Here is a 26,188-nt window from a genome sequence, read left to right as displayed (position 1 = left end):
GTATTTACAGAAACTCTTTTTCACCTTTTCCCAAGTTTAGATAGGGTCAGTGTTTTTTGTCAGCCCTCAATCAGCTCTAGGGAGATTGCTTTTGGGCTGACATTTGGTTTTGGCTACAAAATTTTACAAGTGGATGTCCTTTGCACTCAACCATTGCCAATTCTTTAACAAGGGAATCAGTATGTACATAAACATCTTGTTTAACTTACCTGTTCTTATCAAAGAGTGAGCTCAGCTCTGGGGCTGAGTCTGCTGGAGTATATGCTATTCCTCGTATCTTTATTCAGTCATCATAGCAGTGACGTCATACTTGGGTATGATATTCCTCGTATCTTTATTCAGTCATCATAGCAGTGACGTCATACTTGGGTATGATATTCCTCGTATCTTTATTCAGTCATCACAGCAGTGACGTCATACTTGGGTATGATATTCCTCGTATCTTTATTCAGTCATCACAACAGTGACGTCATACTTGGGTATGTTATTCCTCGTATCTTTATTCAGTCATCACAGCAGTAACGTCATACTTGGGTATGATATTCCTCGTATCTTTATTCAGTCATCACAGCTGTGACGTCATACTTGGGTATGATATTCCTCGTATCTTTATTCAGTCATCACAGCAGTGACGTCATACTTGGGTATGATATTCCTCGTTCTATATCGCCTGGTAGGTTTAGCCGATATCCTCACACCCCGTGGTAACCTATCCAACAGTTCTTTATTGACAATATCTTTGGCTGTGGCCTTGGACCGCCAGATCTTGATGTTATAATCATCCGAGGTAGTGACTAGCATTTGAGGATCTGTGGGATTGAACGCGGCACAGTTCACCACATCATTGTGAGGATATTTGGCCAAGCAGGAACCGTAGTGTCGATCCCAGAATCATCCGAGGTAGTGACTAGCATTTGAGGATCTGTGGGATTGAACGCGGCACAGTTCACCACATCATTGTGAGGATATTTGGCCAAACAGGAACCGTAGTGTCGATCCCACAGGTAACCATGCTTGTCCTCCGCACCACTGTGAAAACAGGACGGACGTTTGGGTAAGGTCTTTTATGTCAAATCCTGAGTTGACAGACAATCAAATTTTTACTATTATATTGCCCCAACACTTGGAAAGCTGAAATTTGGTAGGAATATTTCTAGTTTGTTTAGATGTGTAATAAGACTAATAAGAGAGAATTCTGCCAAAATCTAAACCGCCCTCGAGTTATGATCAATTTCGGGACGATAAAACCTTAGCAGTTACAGTCCCCCCCCCCCTCTCAAACATCTTCTAAGAAAAAGAAAAAAAAAAGTTTTTAGACTGCACTAGGGGTCTAAGGTTCAAAGTTCTCAGCTTACCTGGCTACATATTCATCACAGACGTCCAGGAATATAAGAAAGCACTCGTTGTTGGGCGTGTAGGCTTTGTGCGCGCGCAGCATGATTCCCACTTCTTGCAGGGTTGCCAGATCGATGACATGGATGTCAATTTCCTGCGCTATGGGTGGGGGATCAAGCGGGTTGCCTATGATGCAGCCCTCGGGCCAGGGGCGACAGTTCACGTACAGGTACCTGCAATATTAGTAGTATGCTATAAAATAACAACTTTTTCGACCTAATTTTGACAGTTTTCGACCGCTTTTGGCGGTTTTCAGATGTTCTGACTTATCCCGGACAGAAATCAAACCCGCGCTCTAGCACTTACAAGGCAGACCAGCTATCCTCGAAGCTAAATAGGCTGGGCTACCCACCAAGCTAAATAGGCTGATAACAACTTTTTCGACCTAATTTTGACAGTTTTCGACCGCTTTTGGCGGTTTTCAGATGTTCTGACTAATCCCGGACAGAAATCAAACTCGCGCTCTAGCACTTACAAGGCAGACCATCTATTCCTCTAAGCTAAATAGGCTGGGCTACCCACCAAGCTAAATAGGCTGGCAAAATGAATCTTGTATTGTACAAGTAAAGGCCAAGTCCAAGCAATGATCACAAGGTACAAGTATACCGTAGGGTGACACAGCAAAAACTGAACTGAGGCGTAGAAGTCGAATCAACCAAAAAATGCAAGATTGGCGTTGTTGTCATTTACAGTGTTGACAGTGTTGTCAATACAGTGTTGCTAGAAAAATATAGGTCTGTTTTTCATTCCTACGCCGCATCGATGCGGCGTTCATTGGCAGCCAGCCTAGTTAGCTAGGAAGGTAATGGATAACACGTCTGCCTTGTAAGCCCTAGGTCACAGGTTCGATTTCCGGGGGCGGATTTTATCCTAACAGATAAGGTTCGTTCTCGGAACGGCTGGCTTTCTCCTATCCTGTCCTCCTCTCTTCGATTATGGGACGATAAGACCTTAGCAGTTACAGTTCCCTCTATCAAACCTCTTAAAAACAAACAATTTAGAATAATAGAAAGTTGAGCTAAATAGGCTGGGCTACCCACCAAGCTAAATAGGCTGGGCTACCCACCAAGCTAAATAGGCTGGGCTACCCACCAAGCTAAATAGACTGGGCTACCCACCAAGCTAAATAGGCTGGCAAAATGAATCTTGTATTGTACAAGTAAAGGCTAAGTCGTACTTTATTATGCCTCTCTGTGCACTCAGAGGCAGCAAAGAGCTGATTTTTGTTTTTTTGCCACACTTGGTGCACGGGCCACTTATGTATTTAAAATGGTCATCTAAAAGAGGGCTTCTGAGTGAAATTTTGCCATTTTTTGATGAAAAAAAAAAAATCCAAGAATTAAAGAGTCCGTCTCTTATGTTAGGGGGGACGTTTTCAAATACATAGGTTTCTGTGGGTGAACACCATGGAATATGCTTTGGCAGCCAGGGTGTTGAAGTTGAAAAATCGCGAAAGTGCCACAGAGAGGAATAATGAAATACGGCTCTACTTACCTATGGTCAGGAGACAGACACATGCCTATGATATGTCCATGCAGGTCTATAATATGATCCACACTATCAAACCTATCTGACACAGAGAGGAATAATGAAATACGGCTCTACTTACCTATGGTCAGGAGACAGACACATGCCTATGATATGTCCATGCAGGTCTATAATGTGATCCACACTATCAAACCTATCTGCCACAGCCTCATAGTTGAGCCAGTCTGGTTCGGGATGAGCCCTAGCTCCGTTCAGAAAGCGAGCTCTGGCTTGTTCTCGTACCGCTATGCGTTCTGCCAATGAGAGTCCGGGATCCAGGCGCTGAGGAAACGACACCTTCTTGATCCTTTTGAATCCTGGATACAATTTGTGGGAAAAATAGTATTAAGGAGGAGGAAGGAACTTTTAATTGTGTGAAGCATGCTTAAATACTTGTCACAAATATCTTTTCCCAATTATTACACCCCGATAAATTTTATGACTTGATTTGGAGAAAAACATCGATGTTGACATCGATGTTTTTGTTCCGATGTATCGATGTTTTCAAAACATCGATGTCGATGTCCCAACCCCAATCCATGAAGAGCATGGATGATGGAAATTAGTACCCTACACGCCTTACACTTGAATTTAGACCACGCTACGCCACTGTTTGGACTCGAACCACCAACCAACTTCTAGATCCATTGATCCTTTTGAATCCTGGATACAATTTGTGGGAAAAATAGTATTAAGGAGGAGGAAGGAACTTTTAATTGTGTGAAGCATGCTTAATGCTTGTCACAAATATCTTTTCCCAATTATTACACCCCGATAAATTTTATGACTTGATTTGGACTCGAACCACCAACCAACTTCTAGATCCAAAGTCCAATCAAGTCCAATGCATTAACCAGAGGCTTTCGACCGAGGTCTCTCAGACTGTGTTCCGATGTAGGTCTGTCAGAAAGTTGTTGTTGTTTTAATGGCTTCAGCTGTAGACTTGTAGACGAATGGTGATGGCAGAAAAAAGAAAGCATGTCTAACCCTAATCCATGAAGAGCATGGATGATGGAAATTAGTACCCTACACGCCTTACACTTGAATTTAGACCACGCTACGCCACTGGTGTTCCATATCTTTTGTTTTTTTGATACAGACCATCTGGCCGTACTGCAAACCGCCGAGTTAAATCTGTTGAATAACGAATGAATACAATGACACAAAATCGTAAGCAAAATAATTTCATTGGTGGATTAGAAGGAATTTGAAATTTGAGGAAATCTAAAGATAAACCACCACAAAGAAAAGTATAAAGAAAACTTTTACAAAGGAAATCATCTACATATTCCTGTTTTCGTCTGAAAAAGAACTTGGCAAACCACAAGAAGAACGAAAATGTTTTTTTGGTAACAAAATTTAAAGTGTGAAGCTAGCAACATTTAAATGTAACTTCCCCTACTTTTCTTTGTCGGCCTGAAGGCTGTGTACACACGATTGGCTAAATATTCTGGCCGGCAAGAAGGTACGATTTTTTTTATGACAAGCGAGCCTAGATGCCTTGGCTGGTAGCTCGTCTGCCTTGTAGGCACTAGGCCGCGGGCTCGATTCTCGCCCGTAGCGGATTTTATCCTGATGGGACAATGGTAATTCTCGGAACGGCTGACTTTCTGCTATCCAGTTTTTCCTTCTCTCTTCGATTTCGGGACGATAAGTCCTTAGCAGTTACAGTTCCCTCTATCAACAAACCTCTTGAAAAAAAAAAGATAGGAATTTTCCGCCGAGTTTGAAAAAAACGCGCTTAGTACACCAGTTCTATATGGTTCACTGAATTTGAGCAACGTTGCACGTGGTTGGCTGGTTGGTAAGTGGAAGGGTAATTATCTGGGCAATGGAGTGCGCTTGGTTTTTTGCGGCCCCACTCGGACTGGGTGAGATCAATGTGAGTAGATGGGTAGCTTGTCGCCACATCGCATATTAAACCCCTAAGAACTTTCTTTTTTCTGCCATACACAGGGGTGATGGTCTCTCGCCATGTTTAATTAGTTCGTCCTGAACCGCAGTCAACCCTTTGAAACTGCCAGCTAGCTAGGCTGGTTAGGGTTCTCCCTGTTTATAGTCCCACAGCTAGACAAGTCTCTAACTGTGGTCTGTCTGTCCGTCTCAGGTCAGATCATAGCTGTCAAACCGTCTGGCATCTGAGCGTAAGTGGCCAGCGTACGTTAAAGTTTGAAGTACTCACCAATCTGATGAGGTGTGTAGGTTCTACATCCGGTGGTGAAGATCAGGAACTTCTCCGGTTGTTTGGCAAGATCATCCAAGTGTTCAGCGGACAATACATCCTCCTCTGTCTCTTCACAGCTACCTGAAATATCAACAATGATTTTCTTTTCTTTGTTGAACTGCATTTTTTTTTTTTTCTTCTTTTGTTAAAGATCAGTGTTTCGCCGCCGTTTTTATTTCGTAGTAATGAAACAACTCCTACATTAGACTCCTGTGGCCTGTGTCGCAGCATGCCCATCCCGTAGCCTCTCATCAGATGAACGAGAAGAGACACAATACTTCCCATTTAGGTGCTGGGTCACCACGAGAACACCTGAAAGTAACCCGTAAAACCCGTCAACTAGTTGGAAGAAAAACCTGCGAAAGGGAACCTCAAAAGTGTTTGATTTGAGTTTTACCATCGTAGATTTGCATAAGCTTAACCCATCCCTTGGGGCAGTTGTCCTTACACCTACGAATCAGAGTGGGCTTTTTGTGTGTGGAATTAAGCCAAAGGAGTGTTACCATCACTCGAAGAATCCTCATGTGGTGAAGTCTTGAGCTTTTCGTTCTCAGCTTTCCTATACTCTGCGTTGTATTGAATAAGTGTCTCCAGGTCGGAATCTCGTCTCTGCCACTCTTGCGTTACTCCTGACCTGAGAACAATAGAGTCAACGTTAGAAACTCACTGCTATCACGTCACGCGTTCTCAGCTTTCCTATACTCTGCGTTGTATTGAATAAGTGTCTCCAGGTCGGAATCTCGTCTCTGCCACTCTTGCGTTACTCCTGATCTGAGAACAATAGAGTCAACGTTAGAAACTCACTGCTATCACGTCACGTGAGCTCATGGGGAGTCAGAAAGATTTAGTTAGTTTTCCCATGAGACTGTAGTAATTTCGTTCATGATAGTCACAATGACGTGATAGTGGTGTGTTTCTACTTAAACGTTTTCAAGACACTTTTTTTTTTTGAAGAGGTTTGACAGAGGGAACTGTAACTGCTAAGGTCCTAACGTTCCGAAATCGAAGAGAGAAGGAAGTCAGAATAGGAGAAAGCCAGCCTTTCAGATAACGAACCTTATCCGTTCAGGATAAAATCCTCGAGAATCGAACCCGAGGCTTAGCGCTTACAAGGCAGACGCGCTACCCTCCGAACTAAATAGTCTGGCTTCAAGACACTTTGTTTTACGTTTTCTACATCAGATTAGGTTTTCTACATCCGGTGGTGAAGATCAGGAACTTCTCCGGTTGTTTGGCAAGATCATCCAAGTGTTCAGCGGACAATACATCCTCCTCTGTCTCCTCACAGCTACCTGAAACATCAACAATGATTTTCTTTTCTTTGTTGAACTGCATTTTTTTTTTTCTTCTTTTGTTAAAGATCAGTGTTTCGCCGCCGTTTTTATTTCGTAGTAATGAAACAACTGCTACATTAGACTCCTGTGGCCTGTGTCGCAGCATGCCCATCCCGTAGCCTCTCATCAGATGAACGAGAAGAGACACTATACTTCCCATTTAGGTGCTGGGTCAACACGAGAACACCTGAAAGTAACCCGTAAAACCCGTCAACTAGTTGGAAGAAAAACCTGCGAAAGGGAACCTCAAAAGAGTTTGATTTGAGTTTTACCATCGTAGATTCGTATAAGCTTAAACCAACCCTTGGGGCAGTTGCCTCCGTAAAAGCAACTTTCCGTTTGTTGGGTGTCTTACAATTGGTAGAGATTTGTGGATTGACTAGCTTGGCGGGATTTGTATCAGTTACAACAGTTCCTGCTAACTTATTATTAATGGGTGTTATTGGTTTTCCAATGGGCACCAGCGATTGCTTGGGTGATTGTGTAGGTTTCACATCACTTGTTTGATTTGACATAGGCTTGGTGGATGTGTCAATCTCATTTGGATTTTGAATTGAGGAGGCTGAGTTTTTGGTTTCCCTCTCAAGTGATTTTAACAGTAGGGACTTCCTCCTTTCCATCTCCAAGAATTGGGCCAATGTTTTTATTGGTGTTTCAGACTTTTGAAGAGATGACTGTTGTTCCTCTTCCACTTTTGGTTTTATCACATCACCCGACTGTTTTGTCAATGACTTCTTTGATCTGTCATTCTTTCGTTGAGTTTTGGAATTGGGCCAAAGTTTTTATTGGTGTTTCAGACTTTTGAAGAGATGACTGTTGTTCCTCTTCCACTTTTGGTTTTATCACATCACCCTGCTGTTTTGTCAATGACTTCTTTGATCTGTCATTCTTTCGTTGAGTTTTATTAACAGTTTTGATTGTATTGTTATCCTTTCCCTTAGGTTCATTAACAGTGTTGATTGTATCCACCTTTAGCACATAAGCTGGTTGTTTTGTCAATGAGTTATTTGACTCGCCAATCGTTCCCTGAGATTCATTTGCAATATTGACTGTATACATCTTGTCTGGAGTTATACTCAATTCTGGACTACCTGTTGAATTCACCATCACTGTATTATTGTCAATATCTTTTCCATTTCCTGATAGTAAGTGGCTGGCCTTAGCGTCCAATTTTCTTACCTAGTATGTTCAGTATGGGCACAACGTCCTCGTGAGGTGGAAGGTTGGGGCAGAGGTCGATTCAGATCCCTATAGGACACCGGGTTACCCCGCTCTAGTCCGTACATATGAGAGGTAGGGGGAGGTTTGGTAGTCTTGGTGTTGAGGAGGGTCGGTTCACTCGTACTGGGGCACGGGTCAGGGGCCACACAGTTTGCTACCATCACCTGCACAAAATAAGCAAGTGTTCCTAAAGGTGGCCGTCGATCGATGTCGACTGAACTGTCCACACTGCCTCGACAACATAGATTTATCTCGTCGATCGACGGCCGGTCGACTAAGTTTGGTTCGGACACACCTTAATACTATTTAGTCAGTCTAGTTCGCTTTGAAGGTTGTCTGGCCAGGGGACATTAAAGAGGGAGTAGACCAGCTTAGTCTGGCTGCGGGACTTTAAACACGGAGGATACCACTCCTTACTTTTTTTGTAGCGAAAATTAAATGTCAGCCTAAAGCAATCACCCTAGGGCTGATTGAGAGGCTGACGAAAGGCGCCGACCTCGTCTCAACAAGGGAAAAGCCGATTAGGTTTGTGTGTAGGATCAAACAACTCTAAAAGTTGGGTTAAGCCTATACAAAATTTTGTTACTCTTATTATTATGAAATGAAGAAGAAAAGAAAGAAAGGGAGAAGAAATTAGCCTTATCATTGGTACGAAGTGCAGGACTTACACTTCGTATGGTCGACGCGTTCACATTGTAGAACCGGAACAGTTGTACCATGATGGGCGTATGTTCCGAAGTGATGTCCTGGTAAGCCTTGTTGAGCCACAGTCCCGACGAGCTCACCAGCTGAGCCAACCACTGTAGATCACCGGACAGTAAATGCTCTTCGCTATACCACGTACCGAATATGTCGTACGGTTTGTTCACGACGCGACACTGGAGGTTGAAACCGTCTGCGATATGAACGAGAGGGAAAATAAATTATTTTCATGAGGTATTTTATTGAAGGTTAAGCCGTATTTGATTATGTGACTTTTTTAATAGTCAACATGGCTGAACCCATGAGATTGTGAGATTCTGCTTTGTAGAGCAAGTGTGGACAGTGGACATAGTGTGGAAGTCCAAAGCGGAATCTCATTGGTTCAGCCACGTTGACTATAAAAAAGTCACATAATCGAATAGGGCTTATTTACAGAGAGAAACAATAACAATTAGATTCCTTGTTCTATGAGGTTTGACTACCGATAGCTCGCAACTCACGGACAGTCGCACAAGTTTACGTCCCGTCGTAAATTTTTGGTTCGCATTTTCAAATCTTTTTTACCTTGCAACGAAAACACAGCTATCTCCCCACTAGTAGATTGTGGAGTACCAAAGTGCACCCCAGACACCAGTAGCAACGTATCGGACTCATTGAACTGGGAGTACTGCGTGTACTTCCACGAGAATGTCTTCATGTCGTGCGAGTATTTCACTTTGGATGGATAGCTGCTCGTCCACACCTTTCAACAAAAATAAAACAATAAATAAATCCTGATTCAAAATGGCGGCGCTTCAAGTTATGCCGCTTACGCCGCATTGATTCCGTACAAAGGACGAGTCAACCACTAGTAAAATAATAAAAATAAATCTAGCAGCGATAGCACGTTGAATGCACTTCCCAATGAATCACTTAAATAGATCAGGTACGCTTACTTGGGTGATATTGCAAAGTCATAGAGCAGGAAAAATGAGGATCAACGGAACCGCATTGATTCCGTACAAAGGACGAGTCAACCACTAGTAAAATAATAAAAATAAATCTAGCAGCGATAGCACGTTGAATGCACTTCCTAATGAATCACTTAAATTAAGCAACCTAGCATGTGCTCGGTATATGGATAGGTGACCCATCTGAGCAATCCCGTGCTGACTTTTCCCGGCCCTAATCAGGCTGGTAAATGATCGAAAAACAAATAGCCATTTTGAGGTATTTTACCGAAATAGTATCATGGCAAATGCCTGATATCACCTTCACTACGTTAGGCTTAAAATGAATTTCTTCCATGGGGTTGGGTATAAATAGGTACAGTGTCTTAGGGACCTTTTTTTCTGCCAAAAACTCAACCCAGCATTATGGGATGAGCGTACAAAACAAAATTATTTTGTCTTGGGCTTAGGGCTATTTATAATATGAATGACAAGATTCTAATACCACCTTATTATGTTCTACTCAATGATGGAATTTCGATGATAACGATTATTAATATTAACAAATAATATTTCATTGAACCTCTGCCAAAATTTTAATTAATGTCGTGACAAGTGCATCATAAATATTTCGGTTCGGATGCACAATGAAATGTACAGTAGAGAATGACATTGTGCAATATTCAATATTAACTAACATGAGAACAACCTAATAATAATCATGCAGGGAAGATAACGCTAGAACATGTCTCCCAACTTGGTCTTTCGACAGATCGCGATATGTGAGCAAAATTTCAGATAACAGATCGCGGTTCTGACAGATTTGCTATATTTGCGCAAAGTTCTCTTGTTTAAACCTGAAACCTGTACAAAATACAATGGAAAATTGGGCCACAGTAATAGTGGTAGCCTACTGGTGGAATAAAGGGACTTCAGTCCTACGCGAGCAGTATCATAAGCACTATTATTACTTAGATATCGAGTATCTTTAAAGGGTTCTCTATGCCTTAAAATAATAAGCACAAGTCCTCACAATGGTTCAGGACGAATGTATTACCAGAATGTATCCATCTTTGGAGCAGGTAGCAAAGTAGCGGCCATTATGTGAGAAGCTAACATGCAACACCTGATGAGTGTGTTGCGTTAGAACTTCAGTCTCTACTATGGGCGTGTGATAGTCTAGTCGCTTGTATTCCTCGTACCAAGACTTTTTGCCTGCAACATAAAAGGAGATTTTTTATGATCAAGTTAACCTAGAATCAATTCTACAAAGTTTTTTTTGCCTGCAACATAAATGGAGATGTTTTATGGTCAAGTTAATCTAGAATTAATTCTACAAGGGCTAGGGGATTTCAGGGATTAGGGGAGTAATCATAAGATCATTACAGTAATCATTACATCAAAAAGTAATCACCCGCTAGTTCATCTCGAGGCATGGCCAAACTTGTGGAAAAGGCATGGCCGAACTTGTAGTTATCAAACTAAAAACATAAACTCATAGAGCAGGAAAAATGAGGACCAACGGAATTTTTCTTTTTCTTCTACGACTTCTAGATACCGAGATAAATCGATCTAAAAAATACCGGTAAATCGTGAAGTTTGACGTCACGGCATACGCTCCCGTAGGCGATGACGTCATAATTCATGACTCCCGCTTCGTTTTTTGTGCGCAAGCGCATTTTGACGTGAAATCTGACGTCACAACTCTTTGAACCTTTTTATTAGAACAGCAATTAAAAATTGAATTTTCGACCTTTTAAAGTTACTTTTTCGGAGATTTGACCACAGATTTGGATTTTTCCCATAGGAATCGACCATTTATAGGATCGGTTTAGATTTTCGCAAAATCCTTTCTTATTGCACACCTAGACCATAAAAGGAATATGCCTACCAAATTTCAGCTTTCTAGGTGTTGTGGTTCTCGAGATAGAGCGATCAGTGTGTGAAATGTGAATGAGTGAATGGATCTTGTTCTTATAATATAAGATTACATCAAATAGTAATCATAATAGATCAGTTGCGCTTATTTGTAATTACATATTTTACCTGCTAATGTGCTAATAGATCAGTTGCGCTTGCTTGGGTGATGTTTCAAATTCATAGAGCAGGAAAAATGAGGACCAACGGATTTTTTCTTTTTCTTCTACGACTTCTAGATACCGAGATAAATCGATCTAAAAAATACCGGTAAATCGTGAAGTTTGACGTCACGGCATACGCTCCCGTAGGCGATGACGTCATAATTCATGACTCCCGCTTCGTTTTTTGTGCGCAAGCGTCTCTGCGCATTTTGACGTGAAATCTGACGTCACAACTCTTTGAACCTTTTTATTAGAACGGCAATTAAAAATTGAATTTTCGACCTTTTAAAGTTACTTTTTCGGAGTTTTGACCACAGATTTGGATTTTTCCCATAGGAATCGACCATTTAATTATAATTTTTACCCATTTGCAACTGCTCCATTACAGACTTCTTTTCTTCTTCATAGGGATGTAAGGGACTCACAAAGTCTTGGGGCATTCGCATTCAAGACCTCCTTGGTGAAATATCTTAAAGGCTCACCGTGAAAGAAAAAGTTAGTGGTTGGGTGGAAGAGCTCCTCCTGAAGAACCCTTGCTACAAGAAAGTCATAAAAAAAACTTCTCCCCATTAATAGTATTTTTTTTTTTTAACCAAGTATCTCTACCTATTATTATTTTTACCTTACTTACTATATCTAAGTTAAGTTGTTTTCCTTACCAGGCATAATGCCCACTTGACACTTGACATTGAAGTCCCGGTAGAATAAATCTCTCCATAGGAACTCATCGTAGGAGACCCGGTTCCATAGTTTACAAGTCCGCCCTGCAGCGAGGAGGTCTCGAGTGGAGAGATATTGGAACATGTGAAGTAGAATGGTATCGGTCACATTATCCCAGGATCCCCCACCCCCTCCTTCTTCTCCACCACTGTCCGAGTCTGGGTCTGAGTGATAGCTATCCATTATGCACCTTACAGATGTTTACACTCTGGAAAAAAATTCACAATCATCAGGTAGGTACTGCGCATTTTTGACGTGAAATCTGACGTCACAACTCTTCGAACTTTTTCATTAGAACGGCAATTAAAAATTGAACTTTCGACCTTTTGAAGTTACTTTTTCGGAGTTTCGGAGTTAATAATATTTTCCCAATTGCAACTCCTCCATTTCGGACATTTTTGTCTAAATACAGAAATAGTGCAGTAACCTAAAGCCTAAATCCGGACTCTAAAAATAGTCCAGTAAACTGTCGAGTAAATCCGGACTAATATGCTCCGGCTCGTGTATCCAATAAGAATCTCCGGACAGCAGAATATTACTCAGAATGAGATCTTCATCTATGTCGTCTGTCATGGATATTTCGCTTTCCATTAGCGTATCGTCTAGTTTGTCTTCTAGCTTGTTCAGATTTTCGCCTGGGGCGATGGAGTTGTTGTTGGTGTAGGCGGTGTTGAGGTTTTCGGACGGCGCGGGTTTCGGCCGGTGTGCTTGTTTCCTGTGTTGAATATCGGAGCCTGGAATGTGGACATTACGGTGGTATTAGACCATTTGTTAAGGACTGCGGTAGCGCTCCGCCCCGCCAAGTCAAAATAGTTGTTTTGACAGTTAAGTACCTAATTAGCTACAAATTGGTTAGAATGGGTCAGCTTAGTTAATTAATAGCTTTGAGGGTAGCGCGCCTGCCTTCTAAACGACAGTTCGGAACTCAATAGTTACAGTTCCCTCTTTGAAACCTCCTCAAGAATTTGATCCTGAGTAGGTATTAATTTTATTGAAATTTTGAGGGTTCGTGCACACCGAACCAGTTAAAAGGCGGAAAAACTTTTACCCCGCCGTGAATCGAACCCGGGACCTCTGGTGTGCAAGCCTAGTGTCATACCCACTCGTCTTCAGAGATTGCTAATATTTTTCAATTTTCAACTTCCAACCCACCCGTCAGGGCTGTTTGCCCTCACACCTAAGTCTCGGATTGGGCTTTTTATGTATGATTTATAGCTAAATCCCCTCTAGGGGTGATTCAACTTACTTTTCCGCCTAACATTCCTGTATCGACCACCGCCTTCTTCCAGCTTCTGCAGATCCAACTTCCAGAACCCTCCCTTCCCTGGTTGATCCTTGGACCGAGGCACCTTGACAAAACATTTGTTGAGGGACAAGTTGTGTCGGATTGAGTTCTGAAACACATCGATAAATTTTATGATTTGTTTTGGACTCGAAACTGTTTCGATTGCCGAAACAGTCACCCATTCGGATACCAACCACGCGCATCGTTGCTCAACTTTTTTCCCGTCTCTCTTCTACACGCGGTTGACCCAGACGGGTGATTGATGATCTACCATATTCACTTATTCAGTGACGTTAGGCCTCTCCTTTACTTTCGGCCTCTCACATTTTGTGCGTCCTACACACTCACAAGAAGAAAAGTCATTCCTCTGTCGTATTATACGTACATTTTTTTTTTTTTTTTTTTTTTTTTAGAGGTTTGACAGAGGGAACTGTAACTGCTATGGTCATATCATCCCAAAATTGAAGAGAGAAGAAAGACAGGATAGGGGAAAGCCAGCCGTTCCAAAACGAACATTATCCCATCAGGATAAAATCTACCCTGGGCAGGAATTGAACCCGCAGCCTAGCACTTAAAAGGCAGATGCACTAACTAGGCTGGCTCTCCAGATAAAAACTAGAGTTTGGACTATATCTAATCAAATGTTTTAACTGATCCTCAAATACACACAGGCACTTACTCGTCTATTTGACTACAGTAGACTGTTTAAATACATAGCAAGTCTAGTTTGGCCAATCTGTTGAGTGTGTATGGTGAAATTGAGTTCATATGCAACAGGTTTACTTGTTCAAACTAACTTCGACATGCAAATTGTCAAGGATATTGCAATCTCTGGACACTGCTTTACACAAGACAATATAGAGATCAGCACAGAACTGCCCTCTGCAGTCAATGCTCAGATAAGTAAATTAGTAAAACTGAGCCATTGCTTAACAACTAATTGATAGGGGTTTTACATAGGTAGCTGTATAACTACTTACTTGAATTTTTATCATATGGACCTTTGTACACTTACAGGTTTCACTCCCACCTGAGTCACACAAAATGAGTTTAATAACTTTAATAGTCTTGGGCAATAGTAGAAAGTAGAAATGAATATTTCTATTAGGGGGCGTGTGTCTACATTCGAATAGAATAGATCTTTATGAACAGATTTTTTTTTTTTTTTTTTTGTAGGTACGATGATGATGATGATGATGATGATGATGAACAGGTTTTTGTATAGCGGTCACATGTAACTGCACAATATCCACTTCAGCTGGGGCTTGATGAACATAGAGTCTTGATGATCGCTGATTGTAGACGGCGGGGGTGTGTTGAATTCAGAAGCAGGTCATTGTGAGTACGATTAATAGTTGATCAGGCAGCCAGGTAGTAAAGTGGCGATGAAATAATGTCAATAAAGGAGTGGATTAAAGACAAGGAAACTCGAAAAAAATTTGCCCAAAAAAGTGGTTTTAAATTATTTAAATTTCAAATTTGGCGCTTCGAATCGAAAGCACCCGAGTCACGTGGTCAAATCATGTTGCCAACTTTCTCCGTCAAAGCATTCAGAACCAAAGGTAGGTGTGAACTTTTTGGGGTATTTCTCAGGAATCTCGGGTCTTTCGGTCCCAAATTTTGAACGGTAAATGTTTTTCCCGGCCGACCCGACCTGAGGTTTCATATTCGATTCCTGAGTCCCTGAGTGAGGATTATTTTTTTCAGATCCACATTTTTTTTTTTTACGTGATTTGACGCCGAACAGTTGGCAACATTGCTTTCATGGCGCGACATTTGAAAATTTGAATTTGTTATCACAAGTGACGATTTGACGAAAATGGTAAGAAGTAAGAATCAAAGAATGTAAGAAAAGCCCAGAAAACCTCGAAGTTACAAGTACCAAGTACTAGCTGTACTAGCAAGCGCTAGTCATAACGGGCGTAAAAATATATAAAAGAGGGAAATAAAATTTTTTTTTTTAATTCAAAAAAAAAAAAAAAAAAAAAAAAAAAAAACCTCCACAGTCTACAGATCTACACCTAGCTATCTATTATCCCATTATTATTATTATTATTATCTCACCTTTGTTAAGGAAGTCTAAACAGTATCTTCCTTGTACTCAAGTAGGTACATAACTAACTTGAATATGTAGATTTTTAAATGACAAGACCTAGTAAGTATTCTCTTAAATAAAAAAGATAAAGTAGATGGATTTCTGAATTTTTAAGATACCCACTCACTAAACCAAATACATACTTACATAGGAAATTTATCACAACACCAAGAAAGGATTTAGCATTATAAAATAATATTGATTGATTTTAGGCAGACAGAAAAAAAAAATATTGGAATCAAATACCAATTTAGATTTTCTTCTGGGCTATTATGGAAAGGGCAACAAACACAGAGTAGGTTGATACAATAATGACTTATTGCACTCCAGAGTGGAGACCAAAAATAAACCATTCCCTGATGAGTAGAGAGCAAATGTTTTGAATAAATGTAACAATTTAAATCTTAATTAATATTCATTTTCATTATTAAAACAATTAGGTACTTTCAAAATATGAAGTACCTATTTCATGTCTGCACTAATGAAGTTGATACTCATTTCAATCCCTCTTCAGATCTTTGGCAATCTAACAATAAAATAATAATTGAATATGTACAATGGGCCTTGTATTATACCTATCAAAGACCTTTGAGCTAAGAGCTAAAGGTAATTACAATTTTTTTAACATCCATAAAAGACTTTCAGTAGGTAAACACACAGCAAGTTCCTAGTGCAAGAGACTTTCCTAGCTGTGACTTTCGGTCTGTAAACACACAAGTAGCAAGTATCTTGCATAAGCTAACTTGCACAATATTATTGCAAGTATAATTGGCACTTTAGATTCTGAGCCTTCAGTAGCCTCCTTTCCACAACTTTGTGATTTTGTTTAACCCTCCATCGGCAAAATTCATCTGTGAGATGAAGTAACTACATTTTTGACTGATATGCAGCACAGGTACCTACTAGAGATTATTATTATTATTATTTATACTGCCGCATAGGACTGAAAAGTCCCTTTACTCCAGCAGTAGGCTACCACTATTATTGTGGTCAAATTCTCAAATTATATTGATAAAATTCCAAACCTCGGCTGGGATTGAACCCACACCCTCCTGTTTACCAGGCGAGTGCCTTGACCACTACACCACCGAGGCAGGCATATTTATTTTTTCAGGCATAATAACTGTGAACATATTTATTTTATCTCTTATAAGAGTAGGTGGTACTAAGGTCATGGCTCTGTATTAGCAAACATGAAATTATTGATATTATAATGCTGGCTACTTCAAACCCTGCAGTCCCTGCACAACCTTCATTTACCCAAGAAGTGGTTCATAAATAGGTTTCTAAAGCACAAAGTTATGTGCTTTAAAACCCTACCCATGATTCAGGATAACCATTATTAATAATTATCAAAGTTGTTCAAGAATTCATTCCCTGAGGGATGGCACACATGACATACTGCCAACATTTCCTCGCAGAATTGAAATACAAAGTTTTAATTTAAATTATTACAAAGAAAATAAAAATAAAAGCTCAAATCTGTTTTTCTTTGACTTCATCTCACAGATGAATTGCGCCTGAATGTGTTAGGTTTAGCATTGCACCCGACGGAAGGTTAATGTGTTATGGCAACCTAATTTTGGCCATCAAAGCCAACAATTGGTTTCAAGTCATGTGCATTGGTGATGGTGTTTTCTAGTAATTTTAACAATGTTCCCTCCATTACAATGATAGGAGCAAGCAAGTGTACTTAGATAGCATGGATAGTAGCACTTCTACCTTGTACCTAAGCAATAAGAAGTGGGTTCAATTCCACCTTGGAAAAACTTTCCAAACTGATGAGATTTTTTTTGTTCTTGAAACAGCTGGCTTTCAGGACATGGTAATCATTCAGAAGTGATGACAATGAAAAAGAAAGCTCCTTTTGGTGTTTAACCTAACAGTCACGGTCACTGCTTGATTGTGACAGTTATTTTTGTAGCAATTTTTTTACTACTAGACAAGTACTCAGGACAATAAGACCTCCATTGTTACAATTCTCTCTATCAGACCTCTTCAGAAAAAAGAGCAATACATGGGATTAGATAAGCTCTATCTGCATAACTGATTAGAGTGATAGGTATAAACTTACCAATGACAACAGAACTGTCTTGGTTAGGTAATTCACTATGGACTGAGCCACTAAGCAGGATTAACGTTTAACCCCCTTTACTTTATCTATTTAAAATTTTAAAATAAATTTAAAAGCCACAAGTCATCAATTTAGATAAAAAAATTATCTTATAAAAAAAAGTAAAAAGGAAATCAAATAAATCATTACATCAATGAATATGAAATCATTTCCATTTTGTTTATTTGTTTTTCAAGGGAATTTTTTCTTGATCAGGGATTTTTGTGTAACTTCTGGCAACCCTGTTACACATATTGATCAACAAGCTGGGCCCGTCCCTCCGGGAATTATTTAGCCCGTAGGTTATTCGATCAGTACCTATCTACCTATGTACCTACCTAATTTGTTTAAAAGGATTTTTTTCTCGAAAGGGGGATTTTTTCAGGAGCAAACGAGGGGTTTTTTTTCCAACCTAATCTGGCAACCCAGCTTTCGCAGTTCAGTTGCAGTTGCAGTTCGCTTCCAAAATTTCAGTAAGTGAAAAGTGAAAAGTTCCAAAATTCCTCATTAATCCTCATACCTAAAAGGCTGTTAATCTGTTAAAGTTGCATCTAAAATGTTATAAATATGTACTAGGTATATTACAAGACTTCAATCAATCGGTTCCATTCGCCGTACTCTCACATTGGTATGTAAAATTGTTAAACCAATATTAGCATTAGCACCTACCAATGGCAACCCTGTTACACATATTGATCAACAAGCTGGGCCCGTCCCTCCGGGAATTATTTAGCCCGTAGGTTATTCGATCAGTACCTATGTACCTACCTAATTTGTTTAAAAGGATTTTTTTCTCGAAAGGGGGATTTTTTCAGGAGCAAACGAGGGATTTTTTTTCCAACCTAATCTGGCAACCCAGCTTTCGCAGTTCAGTTGCAGTTCGCTTCCAAAATTTCAGTACCTAAGTGAAAAGTGAAAAGTTCCAAAATTCCTCATTAATCCTCATACCTAAAAGGCTGTTAATCTGTTAAAGTTGCATCTAAAATGTTATAAATATGTACTAGGTATATTACAAGACTTCAATCGGTTCCATTCGCCGTACTCTCACATTGGTATGTAAAATTGTTAAACCAATATTAGCATTAGCACCTACCATCCTACAAAATGAGTATGAACACATAGCACTTTTTTTTTTAGTTAGATAGGTATTGGGTTTGTAATTTTACAAACATCTATTCACCAAGATGCATAAAATGGTAATTATGCAGAAGTCACGTCTGTGGAAAAGAAAAGCTCCTTTTTGTATTTAAATTAACCCTATAAAACACTAATCACTGGTCTAATTGTGAAAACTCCTTCTTGCGTTTAATTAAACGCAAGAAGAACACTGGTCACTGCTTGTTTGTGCCAGTTCCTTTGGTAGCAATATTCCACGGATGTGACTTCTGCACAAGTACCCATAAAATATCCGCAGATGTGTAAATACTGAAAGAAGAGGACAAAAAAGTTCCAAAAAATAATAACATAATATAGGTACCTATCACATATACATTTATTATAATGTCTCTACTATGGGCGTGTGATAGTCTAGTCGCTTGTATTCCTCGTACCAAGACTTTTTGCCTGCAACATAAAAGGAGATTTTTTATGTTCAAGTTAATCTAGAATTAATTCTACAAGGGCTAGGGGATTTCAGGGATTAGGGGAGTAATCATAAGATCATTACAGTAATCATTACATCAAAAAGTAATCATAATAGATCAGTTGCGCTTATTTGGGTGATGTTTCAAAGTCATAGAGCAGGAAAAATGAGGACCAACGGAATTTTTCTTTTTCTTCTACGACTTCTAGATACCGAGATAAATCGATCTAAAAAATACCGGTAAATCGTGAAGTTTGACGTCACGGCATACGCTCCCGTAGGCGATGACGTCATACAAACTTGTGGCATTTGGGTCTTTCTTTTCGGTGCTTCTATACGAATCCATATGTAATCGCAATTTGGAATAGCAACCTACACATCTCCTTCTATTCTTTGGTCCATTTGCTGAAACTCTGTATATAGCATATGTTTGTTTTGTAATTCCCAGATTCTTTGTTCTGGGCCAGTACAAGGCCTTTCCCCTTCTCTGGTTCTCTAATGGCTTTAAAGTCCTCAAGGACATGTGTTGGCACTGAACTGAACTGACATCAAAAATTAAAGTTGATTAGTGAGCATCAAATACTTACCCCACTATTTGTGTGTGTGTGTGTGTGTGTGTGTGGTGTGTGTGTGTGTGTTGTGTGTGTGTGTGTGTGTGTGTGTGTGTGTGCTGTGTGTGTGTGTGTGTGTGTGTGTGTGTGTGTGTGGGTAGTCCCACATACAAAGGATGGGTCAACCACTAGTAAAAAAGTAAAACCGTGAGAGATCAAGTGTATTTAATAGGATTAAATAAAATTTCTTTCTTTTCTTTACAGGTTTCATGTAGGATGAACATTTGCTGACCATTCTTGACACAACTCCCACCCTTCAGTCATGGTTAAATTTTAAATCTTCAATATTATTATGGAAATATCAACAAGACATTTTGATGTGTCCTTGTTGGATTTACCAGATGAGGTGATTCAGTATATTTTACGACTTCTACCACCTTATAATGATCTGAAAACTTGCATGCAAGTGTGCAAAAGATTACACACCAATGTACAGAGTAAGTTGAGTTGAAATCTAGAGGCAAAATGTCTCTTCTTTATTCAAAACTTTTTTTTTTACCCAAGTTCAAAAGTTGATTAACATGAATGGGACTAGATTTGAAAACTTGATAACTATAGAAAAGTTGGGTTACGAAAGTAGGTAGGTACATGAATACCTATACTCACAGGAAAAAATATAGATCAGTAGATATCAGAGATAATGGTTATCAATAAGTAATAGCTACCTACAGATGTAAGTGTTACTGTGAATTATCAGAGCATTGGGAATATGGTCAGGTGACAGAAACTTTGAAATATTTATTTATTTTAAGAAGAAAAAAAAACATACCTACATCCTATGATTCCTATGTTTTCCAGGTGTGCTGAATTATACAAAGATATCACTGAACCGAGCAATCAGTGATTTTAACATTGAGTGGAAACATATGAGTGCTAAGGATGATAGCTCCTCCATCACAAGACGGTATTCACACTCTGCTTGTTATCATGGTAAGTGAAACACTATAGCCAGCCCTAGTTAGCTTGGAAGGTAGCGCGTCTGCCTTAGAACGTTAAATCATAGGTTCGATTCCCGCCAGGGGCAGACTTGATGTTATTTTCGAAAGTACCTACCTGGTTCAAAATGGTCTAATATTGAGGAGAAAAAAGTTACGTTAAAATTTAGCTCACATTGTCAGCATGTTTTGCCTGCGAGGGAGCTTTGCTTGGGACAGTTGATGTGACGTCATCGCGTACGGGAGCGTATGTCGTGACGTAAGAGTTCAGAGTTCTAGATTTAACGGTATTTTTTAAATTGATGTACCTCCGGATATGAAAGTCGTAGAAGGAAAGGAAACATTCCCTAGTGCCTCATTTTTCCTACTCTTTGAGTTTGAAAACTCTCCTAAGTCAGCGCAACTAATATATTGTCATTGCAGACAACAGCATGTACATATTCGGAGGCTGCACGTTCTCCTCCACCACATTCAATGATCTGTGGCGCCTAGACCTGTCTACCCGTCAATGGCACCGTCTCCTAACCAGTGGTAGTTATCCGTCACCCAAGGCCTGTGCTAGCATTGTGCCATATAAGTTCAGTCTAGTGCTGTTCGGAGGACTGACACAGCCTTCCCCCTATCCTCTGCATCAGACGTGGCGCGTCTTCAATGAGCTTCACATTTATAATATCAGTAAGTGATTTATAATATTAGGAAGTTGAACTTTTCTAGCAATGAGTGAAACTTGAAATCATATGTGTTAAGTAATTATGTAGATTGTTAGTATATTTCATCAGTTCGTGAGGCGTCTCAAAACAGGGTTGATTAGACAGACGTACTTTATCATGAACACTGAACACTCGTTGCTATGTTGAAAGCCCAGAAGAGGTCGGGTAGTAGAACAGCCGCGGGAGACACTAAAAGTTGACAGGGTAATAGACGGAAGAACACGCAAAACCAGAGGGATACGAAAACGACGAAAACTGTATGGGGTATGGGATACTGGCGGATTTAATGCCATAGCTTTCAGGAATGTTTGTGTCCATTAAGTTTTAGTTCAAATCGAACACCCCAGAAAAATTTTAAGATATATTCTGGTTGTTACACTCTCTTTTCGGAATGGCTGGCTTTCTCCTATCCTGTCTTCCTTCTTGGCTTTTGGGACGATAAGACCTTAGCAGTTACAGTTTCCTGAAATGAAAACACGAGATATTTTAGACCCCGAATTAAAGGTTTTAATTGTCAAGATTTTTGCCATATCGGTTGAACAGTTTAATTAGACTGAATCAGAGTGAAAATATTAGGACTTTCAAGCCGATGGTAGTCAACTCGAAGATTACCACATTTCCTTTATCAAACCTCTTTAAAAAAATAATAAAATAACTATACTTTTCCTTCTCAGACAAGAACAACTGGACAGCTGTGAATACTCCCTCTTCCCCTCCTCCCCTGGCGGGACACTCGGCCACTCTTCATGATCACGTGATGGTGGTGTTTGGAGGAGTGCGAGAGAACAATGTGAGCTCGAATGATGTCTGGTGTTTGGACCTGGAGAGTTTGGTGTGGCGGAAACAAGCGACCAGTGAAGTGAAGCCAACTGCTAGGTAAGAAACCATTGGGATACGCCTTTCATATGTGTTATTTGTTATTTTATTAAATAATAATAAATATCTTAGCAACGGTGCGTTGGTTGCTGTCTAGACTTTTTTTTGCTTTTGCTATCAAATAATGAATTTTATTTAAATGGTCTCTTTCAAGTGTAAATGAAACGATGGAGTGTAATGGTCTTAAATACTGGAATCCGCACATGGAAATTTCCTTAGGAAAGCCCCCTCCCCCTCATTTTAATATAATATATTGCTCTAATTCCAGGTACGGCTCTAGTCAAATCTACATTGACCGTCACCACCTACTCGTGTTAGGTGGCTGTGGTGGGGTGCACAAGGTGTACACAGATGCCTGGCTACTCGATATGACCGACCCTGACCTCTTCACTTGGACCCCAGTCACTATTCGTAACAAGGACTATGCCGCCCCGCATATCTTCTGTCACCCCGCTGTACGGATCAACAGTCGCTATGTTATCACTATTAGTCAGAATCCTAAGCTCAAGTACTTGGCGGGATGTCTTATGAAGAAGATCGTGCTCGGACCCCAGGCGAGCGTGCCGCCAGAGAGTGTCAATCCGGGAGAAGTCCCCGCCCCGCTGCGCAGGCGCAGTAACATGGTGGATGATCGTGATGTCAACATTAACGGGAGACGGGGCGAACTCAACGCACTACGACGGAAATTCCACGAAGCTTCATCATCACGACAGAATGCGAGGGAAGAGAGTAGTACAAGCAGTAGTGAGGCGCCTAGCATTAGTAGTAGTCCTAGTCCAAGTGATACGAGCGCCCCTAGTAGAGATATACCTAACGATCATGCTGACCGTATGGTAGCATTCCGATGTCCTGGCGCTGCCCAATCCAACCGGCAGAGAGAGCGACAACTAGAAATACTACAACGACTCGAGCGGAAAATGTTCAAACTACGCAAAGCCTCTACATCTTCCTCGACCCCATCTTGTCCTATGTCTACAGCCCAGAGTCGTGGGCCTGTAAATAAAGAATCTAAGATGGCGCTTTTTGTGTTAGACATCAGTCAATTGCTGAGTCCGAGTGAGAGTTATATTGAGTGGAAAGTTATCAAAAATGTAGCCACCAATAGTCCAGAGCCTACGATATTATATTCTCTAGTGAGAGGAAGAGGGGAGGTGATCATGTTTGGGGGGATGTATAAAGATACCAACAGTATTCTGAGCACGAATATTGAAGATAATGAGATGACGTATAATACCGTGTCGAACCTGGTTCATTTCATTTGTGTCCCCACCATTATCATATAAACCAGGGTAAGTCGAAACGATTTGCAGCAGATATCAACTAAGTAGCTAAGTACGTACCCATACATACACCGTTTCGTTTTTTCCGATGTAGGTCTGTCAGAAAGTTGTTGTTGTTTTAATGGCTTCAGCTGTAGACTTGTAGACGAATGGTGATGGCAGAAAAAAGAACTTTCTAGCCATTTTGAGGTATTTTACCGAAATAGTATCATGGCAAATGCCTGATATCACCTTCACTACGTTAGGCTTAAAATGAATTTCTTCTATTGGGTTGGGTATAAATAGGTACAGTGTCTTAGGGACCTTTTTGTCTGCCAAAATAATAATAATAATAATAAAAAAAAAAAAAAATCTTCAGTTATAGAAAGTAAAAATGAACACTTCTGAATAAAATTTAATAGGTAAAAATTTGGTAGGTGTCCACCAAGGTGTGTAGATGTAGGATAGATGATAGAAGTCAAATCAGTTATTTGTAGAAAAAGAAGCCTTGAATTTCCTCTTTTACTTCTAACTGCCTCATTTTGCTTTGATTCTCATTGGAAGATGGAAAAGTGTCTTGTTAATTCGTTTTATTTGTAGATAAAGGGATATAATTAGGAAATAAAGAGATGAATATGTTTTTCATAGAAGATAGTACTAAACAGGGGGTTTCCATAGCTTTATTCAGGATTTATAGTAAAAAAAAAGATAGGTAACTATTACTTTTCCTCAATTTTAGGCAACAATTCCAATGTAACATGTCTTTCATTAAAACAAATCAAACATAGTGTTGGTTGTTTAACACAAGCAGGGCAATACAAACTTGTGCATTTGGTCTTCTTTCGTGCTTCTATACGATCCATATGTAATCGCAATTTGGAATAGCAACCTACACATCTCCTTCTAATTCTTTGTCCATTTGCTGAAACTCTGTATATTAGCATATGTTTGTTTTGTAATTCCCAGATTCTTTGTTCTGGGGCCAGTACAGGCTTTCCTTCTGGTTCTCTAATGGCTTTAAAGTCCTCAAGACATGTGTTGGCACTGAAAACTGACATCAAAAATTAAGTTGATTAGTGATACAATACTTACCCACTATTTGTGTGTGTGTGTGTGTGTGTGTGTGTGTGGTGGTGGTGGTAGTGGTGGTCCAATACAAAGGATGGGTCAACCACTAGTAAAAAAGTAAAACCGTGAGAGATCAAGTGTATTTAATAGGATTAAATAAAATTTCTTTCTTTTCTTTACAGGTTTCATGTAGGATGAACATTTGCTGACCATTCTTGACACAACTCCCACCCTTCAGTCATGGTTAAATTTTAAATCTTCAATATTATTATGGAAATATCAACAAGACATTTTGATGTGTCCTTGTTGGATTTACCAGATGAGGTGATTCAGTATATTTTACGACTTCTACCACCTTATAATGATCTGAAAACTTGCATGCAAGTGTGCAAAAGATTACACACCAATGTACAGAGTAAGTTGAGTTGAAATCTAGAGGCAAAATGTCTCTTCTTTATTCAAAACTTTTTTTTTACCCAAGTTCAAAAGTTGATTAACATGAATGGGACTAGATTTGAAAATTTGATAACTATAGAAAAGTTGGGTTACGAAAGTAGGTAGGTAGGTTAAAAAAAAAAAAAAAAAAAAAAAAAAAAAAAAATCTCGAGTCTACACTTTAAACAATGAAATTAAACATTTCCAATACATATTTATACGTACCTATGTGCTTAACAATTAGAAAAGTGGAAGAATGACAATTAGAAATGAGGAACTATCATGGAGTGAGAGAGAATCAATGATCAGTAAGTATACATGTTTGAAAGTACAAATCGTCTTATAAAGTCATTTGCGCCCCTCCCTCTTGACTTTTCAACGTCGACAGTTGAAATTTTGGTAGTTGATATTTATAAATATTGCCGAATGTTGAACATTTGGGCCACCCTGTATAATAAGTTAATACGATAATAGCCCAAACAGATTTCCATCCCAAGATTCTGAAGACATTGAGGGCATTGATTCTATACCTTTTCATCACTCTTTATAAATTTTAGGATCAAATTTATGATAATCACATTCCATGATTTGGTTTTGTTTTAGCCACCAAATCTCTCACATCTGCGTTGCGTTGCAAGAAGTGCAATATCCAGTCTTTACCAGCTACCTGTTTGTCTCTACTGAAGCAGTGGTTGATGTGATTCTTCTCGCAGAACATGTACGTGTAAGACGCGATGAAATCCTTGGTGATCGGCATGCGTTGCTCTATTTGGATGATCTCCTGCACTAGTTTCTTCTCCTGGTCCGGATTGAGTACAGAGCGGTTGTGCATGTATTTGACCTGACGCTGCTCTCCATACTTGAGTACGAAATGTCGCCGCAAGGTTGAGCTAGACACGCCAAACATGGATGCAGCTACGCGGTAACTATAGCCGCGATCCAGAACAAATTTAAGTGCCTTGTCTAGCGCGGCGTGACGGTTACTCTGGCCTTCTATGCCGCGGCACAGTAGGTTCGATCCCTGGCGAGGTCGCGGGCTGGAGGGAGTTTCTGGTAGTAACACCTCGGGTTCCATCGCGATGAACT

General features: G+C 39.9%; 3 protein-coding genes across 7 annotated transcripts; 1 reads left to right on the top strand and 2 right to left on the bottom strand.

Annotated features, from left to right (window-relative positions):
* Positions 1–833: 833 nt before the first annotated feature.
* Positions 834–17,780, bottom strand: LOC103507616 (F-box/WD repeat-containing protein 5). The gene is made up of 11 exons (XM_026822450.1): positions 17,588–17,780; positions 12,073–12,341; positions 10,390–10,547; positions 8,968–9,145; positions 8,370–8,596; positions 7,660–7,865; positions 5,650–5,780; positions 5,105–5,227; positions 3,005–3,239; positions 1,356–1,568; positions 834–1,029 (listed from the first exon to the last, which is right to left on the bottom strand). Exons 2-11 carry the CDS (start codon positions 12,314–12,316, stop codon positions 834–836), a joined length of 1,911 nt encoding a protein of 636 aa, XP_026678251.1. The 5' UTR covers positions 12,317–12,341; positions 17,588–17,780.
* Positions 12,238–26,005, top strand: LOC103507617 (F-box only protein 42). 5 transcript variants are annotated; one of them, XM_026822457.1, is made up of 7 exons: positions 18,532–18,678; positions 20,024–20,256; positions 20,618–20,749; positions 21,178–21,429; positions 22,139–22,340; positions 22,609–23,629; positions 25,706–26,005. In XM_026822457.1, exons 2-6 carry the CDS (start codon positions 20,112–20,114, stop codon positions 23,621–23,623), a joined length of 1,746 nt encoding a protein of 581 aa, XP_026678258.1. In that variant the 5' UTR covers positions 18,532–18,678; positions 20,024–20,111; the 3' UTR covers positions 23,624–23,629; positions 25,706–26,005. The 5 variants fall into 5 exon arrangements, with proteins under 5 accessions (XP_017298904.1, XP_008470334.1, XP_026678257.1 ...); XM_017443415.2 differs by lacking the exons at positions 18,532–18,678; positions 25,706–26,005 and adding an exon at positions 12,238–12,366 and having other exon boundaries at positions 22,609–23,694; XM_008472112.2 differs by lacking the exons at positions 18,532–18,678; positions 25,706–26,005 and adding an exon at positions 17,953–18,254 and having other exon boundaries at positions 22,609–23,694.
* On the bottom strand, positions 12,581–19,554 carry LOC103507631 (forkhead box protein J1-A-like). Its single transcript, XM_008472125.1, has 5 exons — positions 19,509–19,554; positions 19,137–19,189; positions 14,434–14,448; positions 13,380–13,527; positions 12,581–12,867 (listed from the first exon to the last, which is right to left on the bottom strand). Exons 1-5 carry the CDS (start codon positions 19,552–19,554, stop codon positions 12,581–12,583), a joined length of 549 nt encoding a protein of 182 aa, XP_008470347.1.
* Positions 26,006–26,188: the final 183 nt, after the last annotated feature.

This window comes from Diaphorina citri, unplaced genomic scaffold, assembly GCF_000475195.1.
Source record: "Diaphorina citri unplaced genomic scaffold, Diaci psyllid genome assembly version 1.1 scaffold330, whole genome shotgun sequence".
In the NCBI taxonomy this organism is placed as follows: domain Eukaryota; kingdom Metazoa; phylum Arthropoda; class Insecta; order Hemiptera; family Psyllidae; genus Diaphorina; species Diaphorina citri.
The sequence above is the reverse complement of the archived record's forward strand: the minus strand, read 5'-3'. Positions and strand labels throughout refer to the sequence as shown.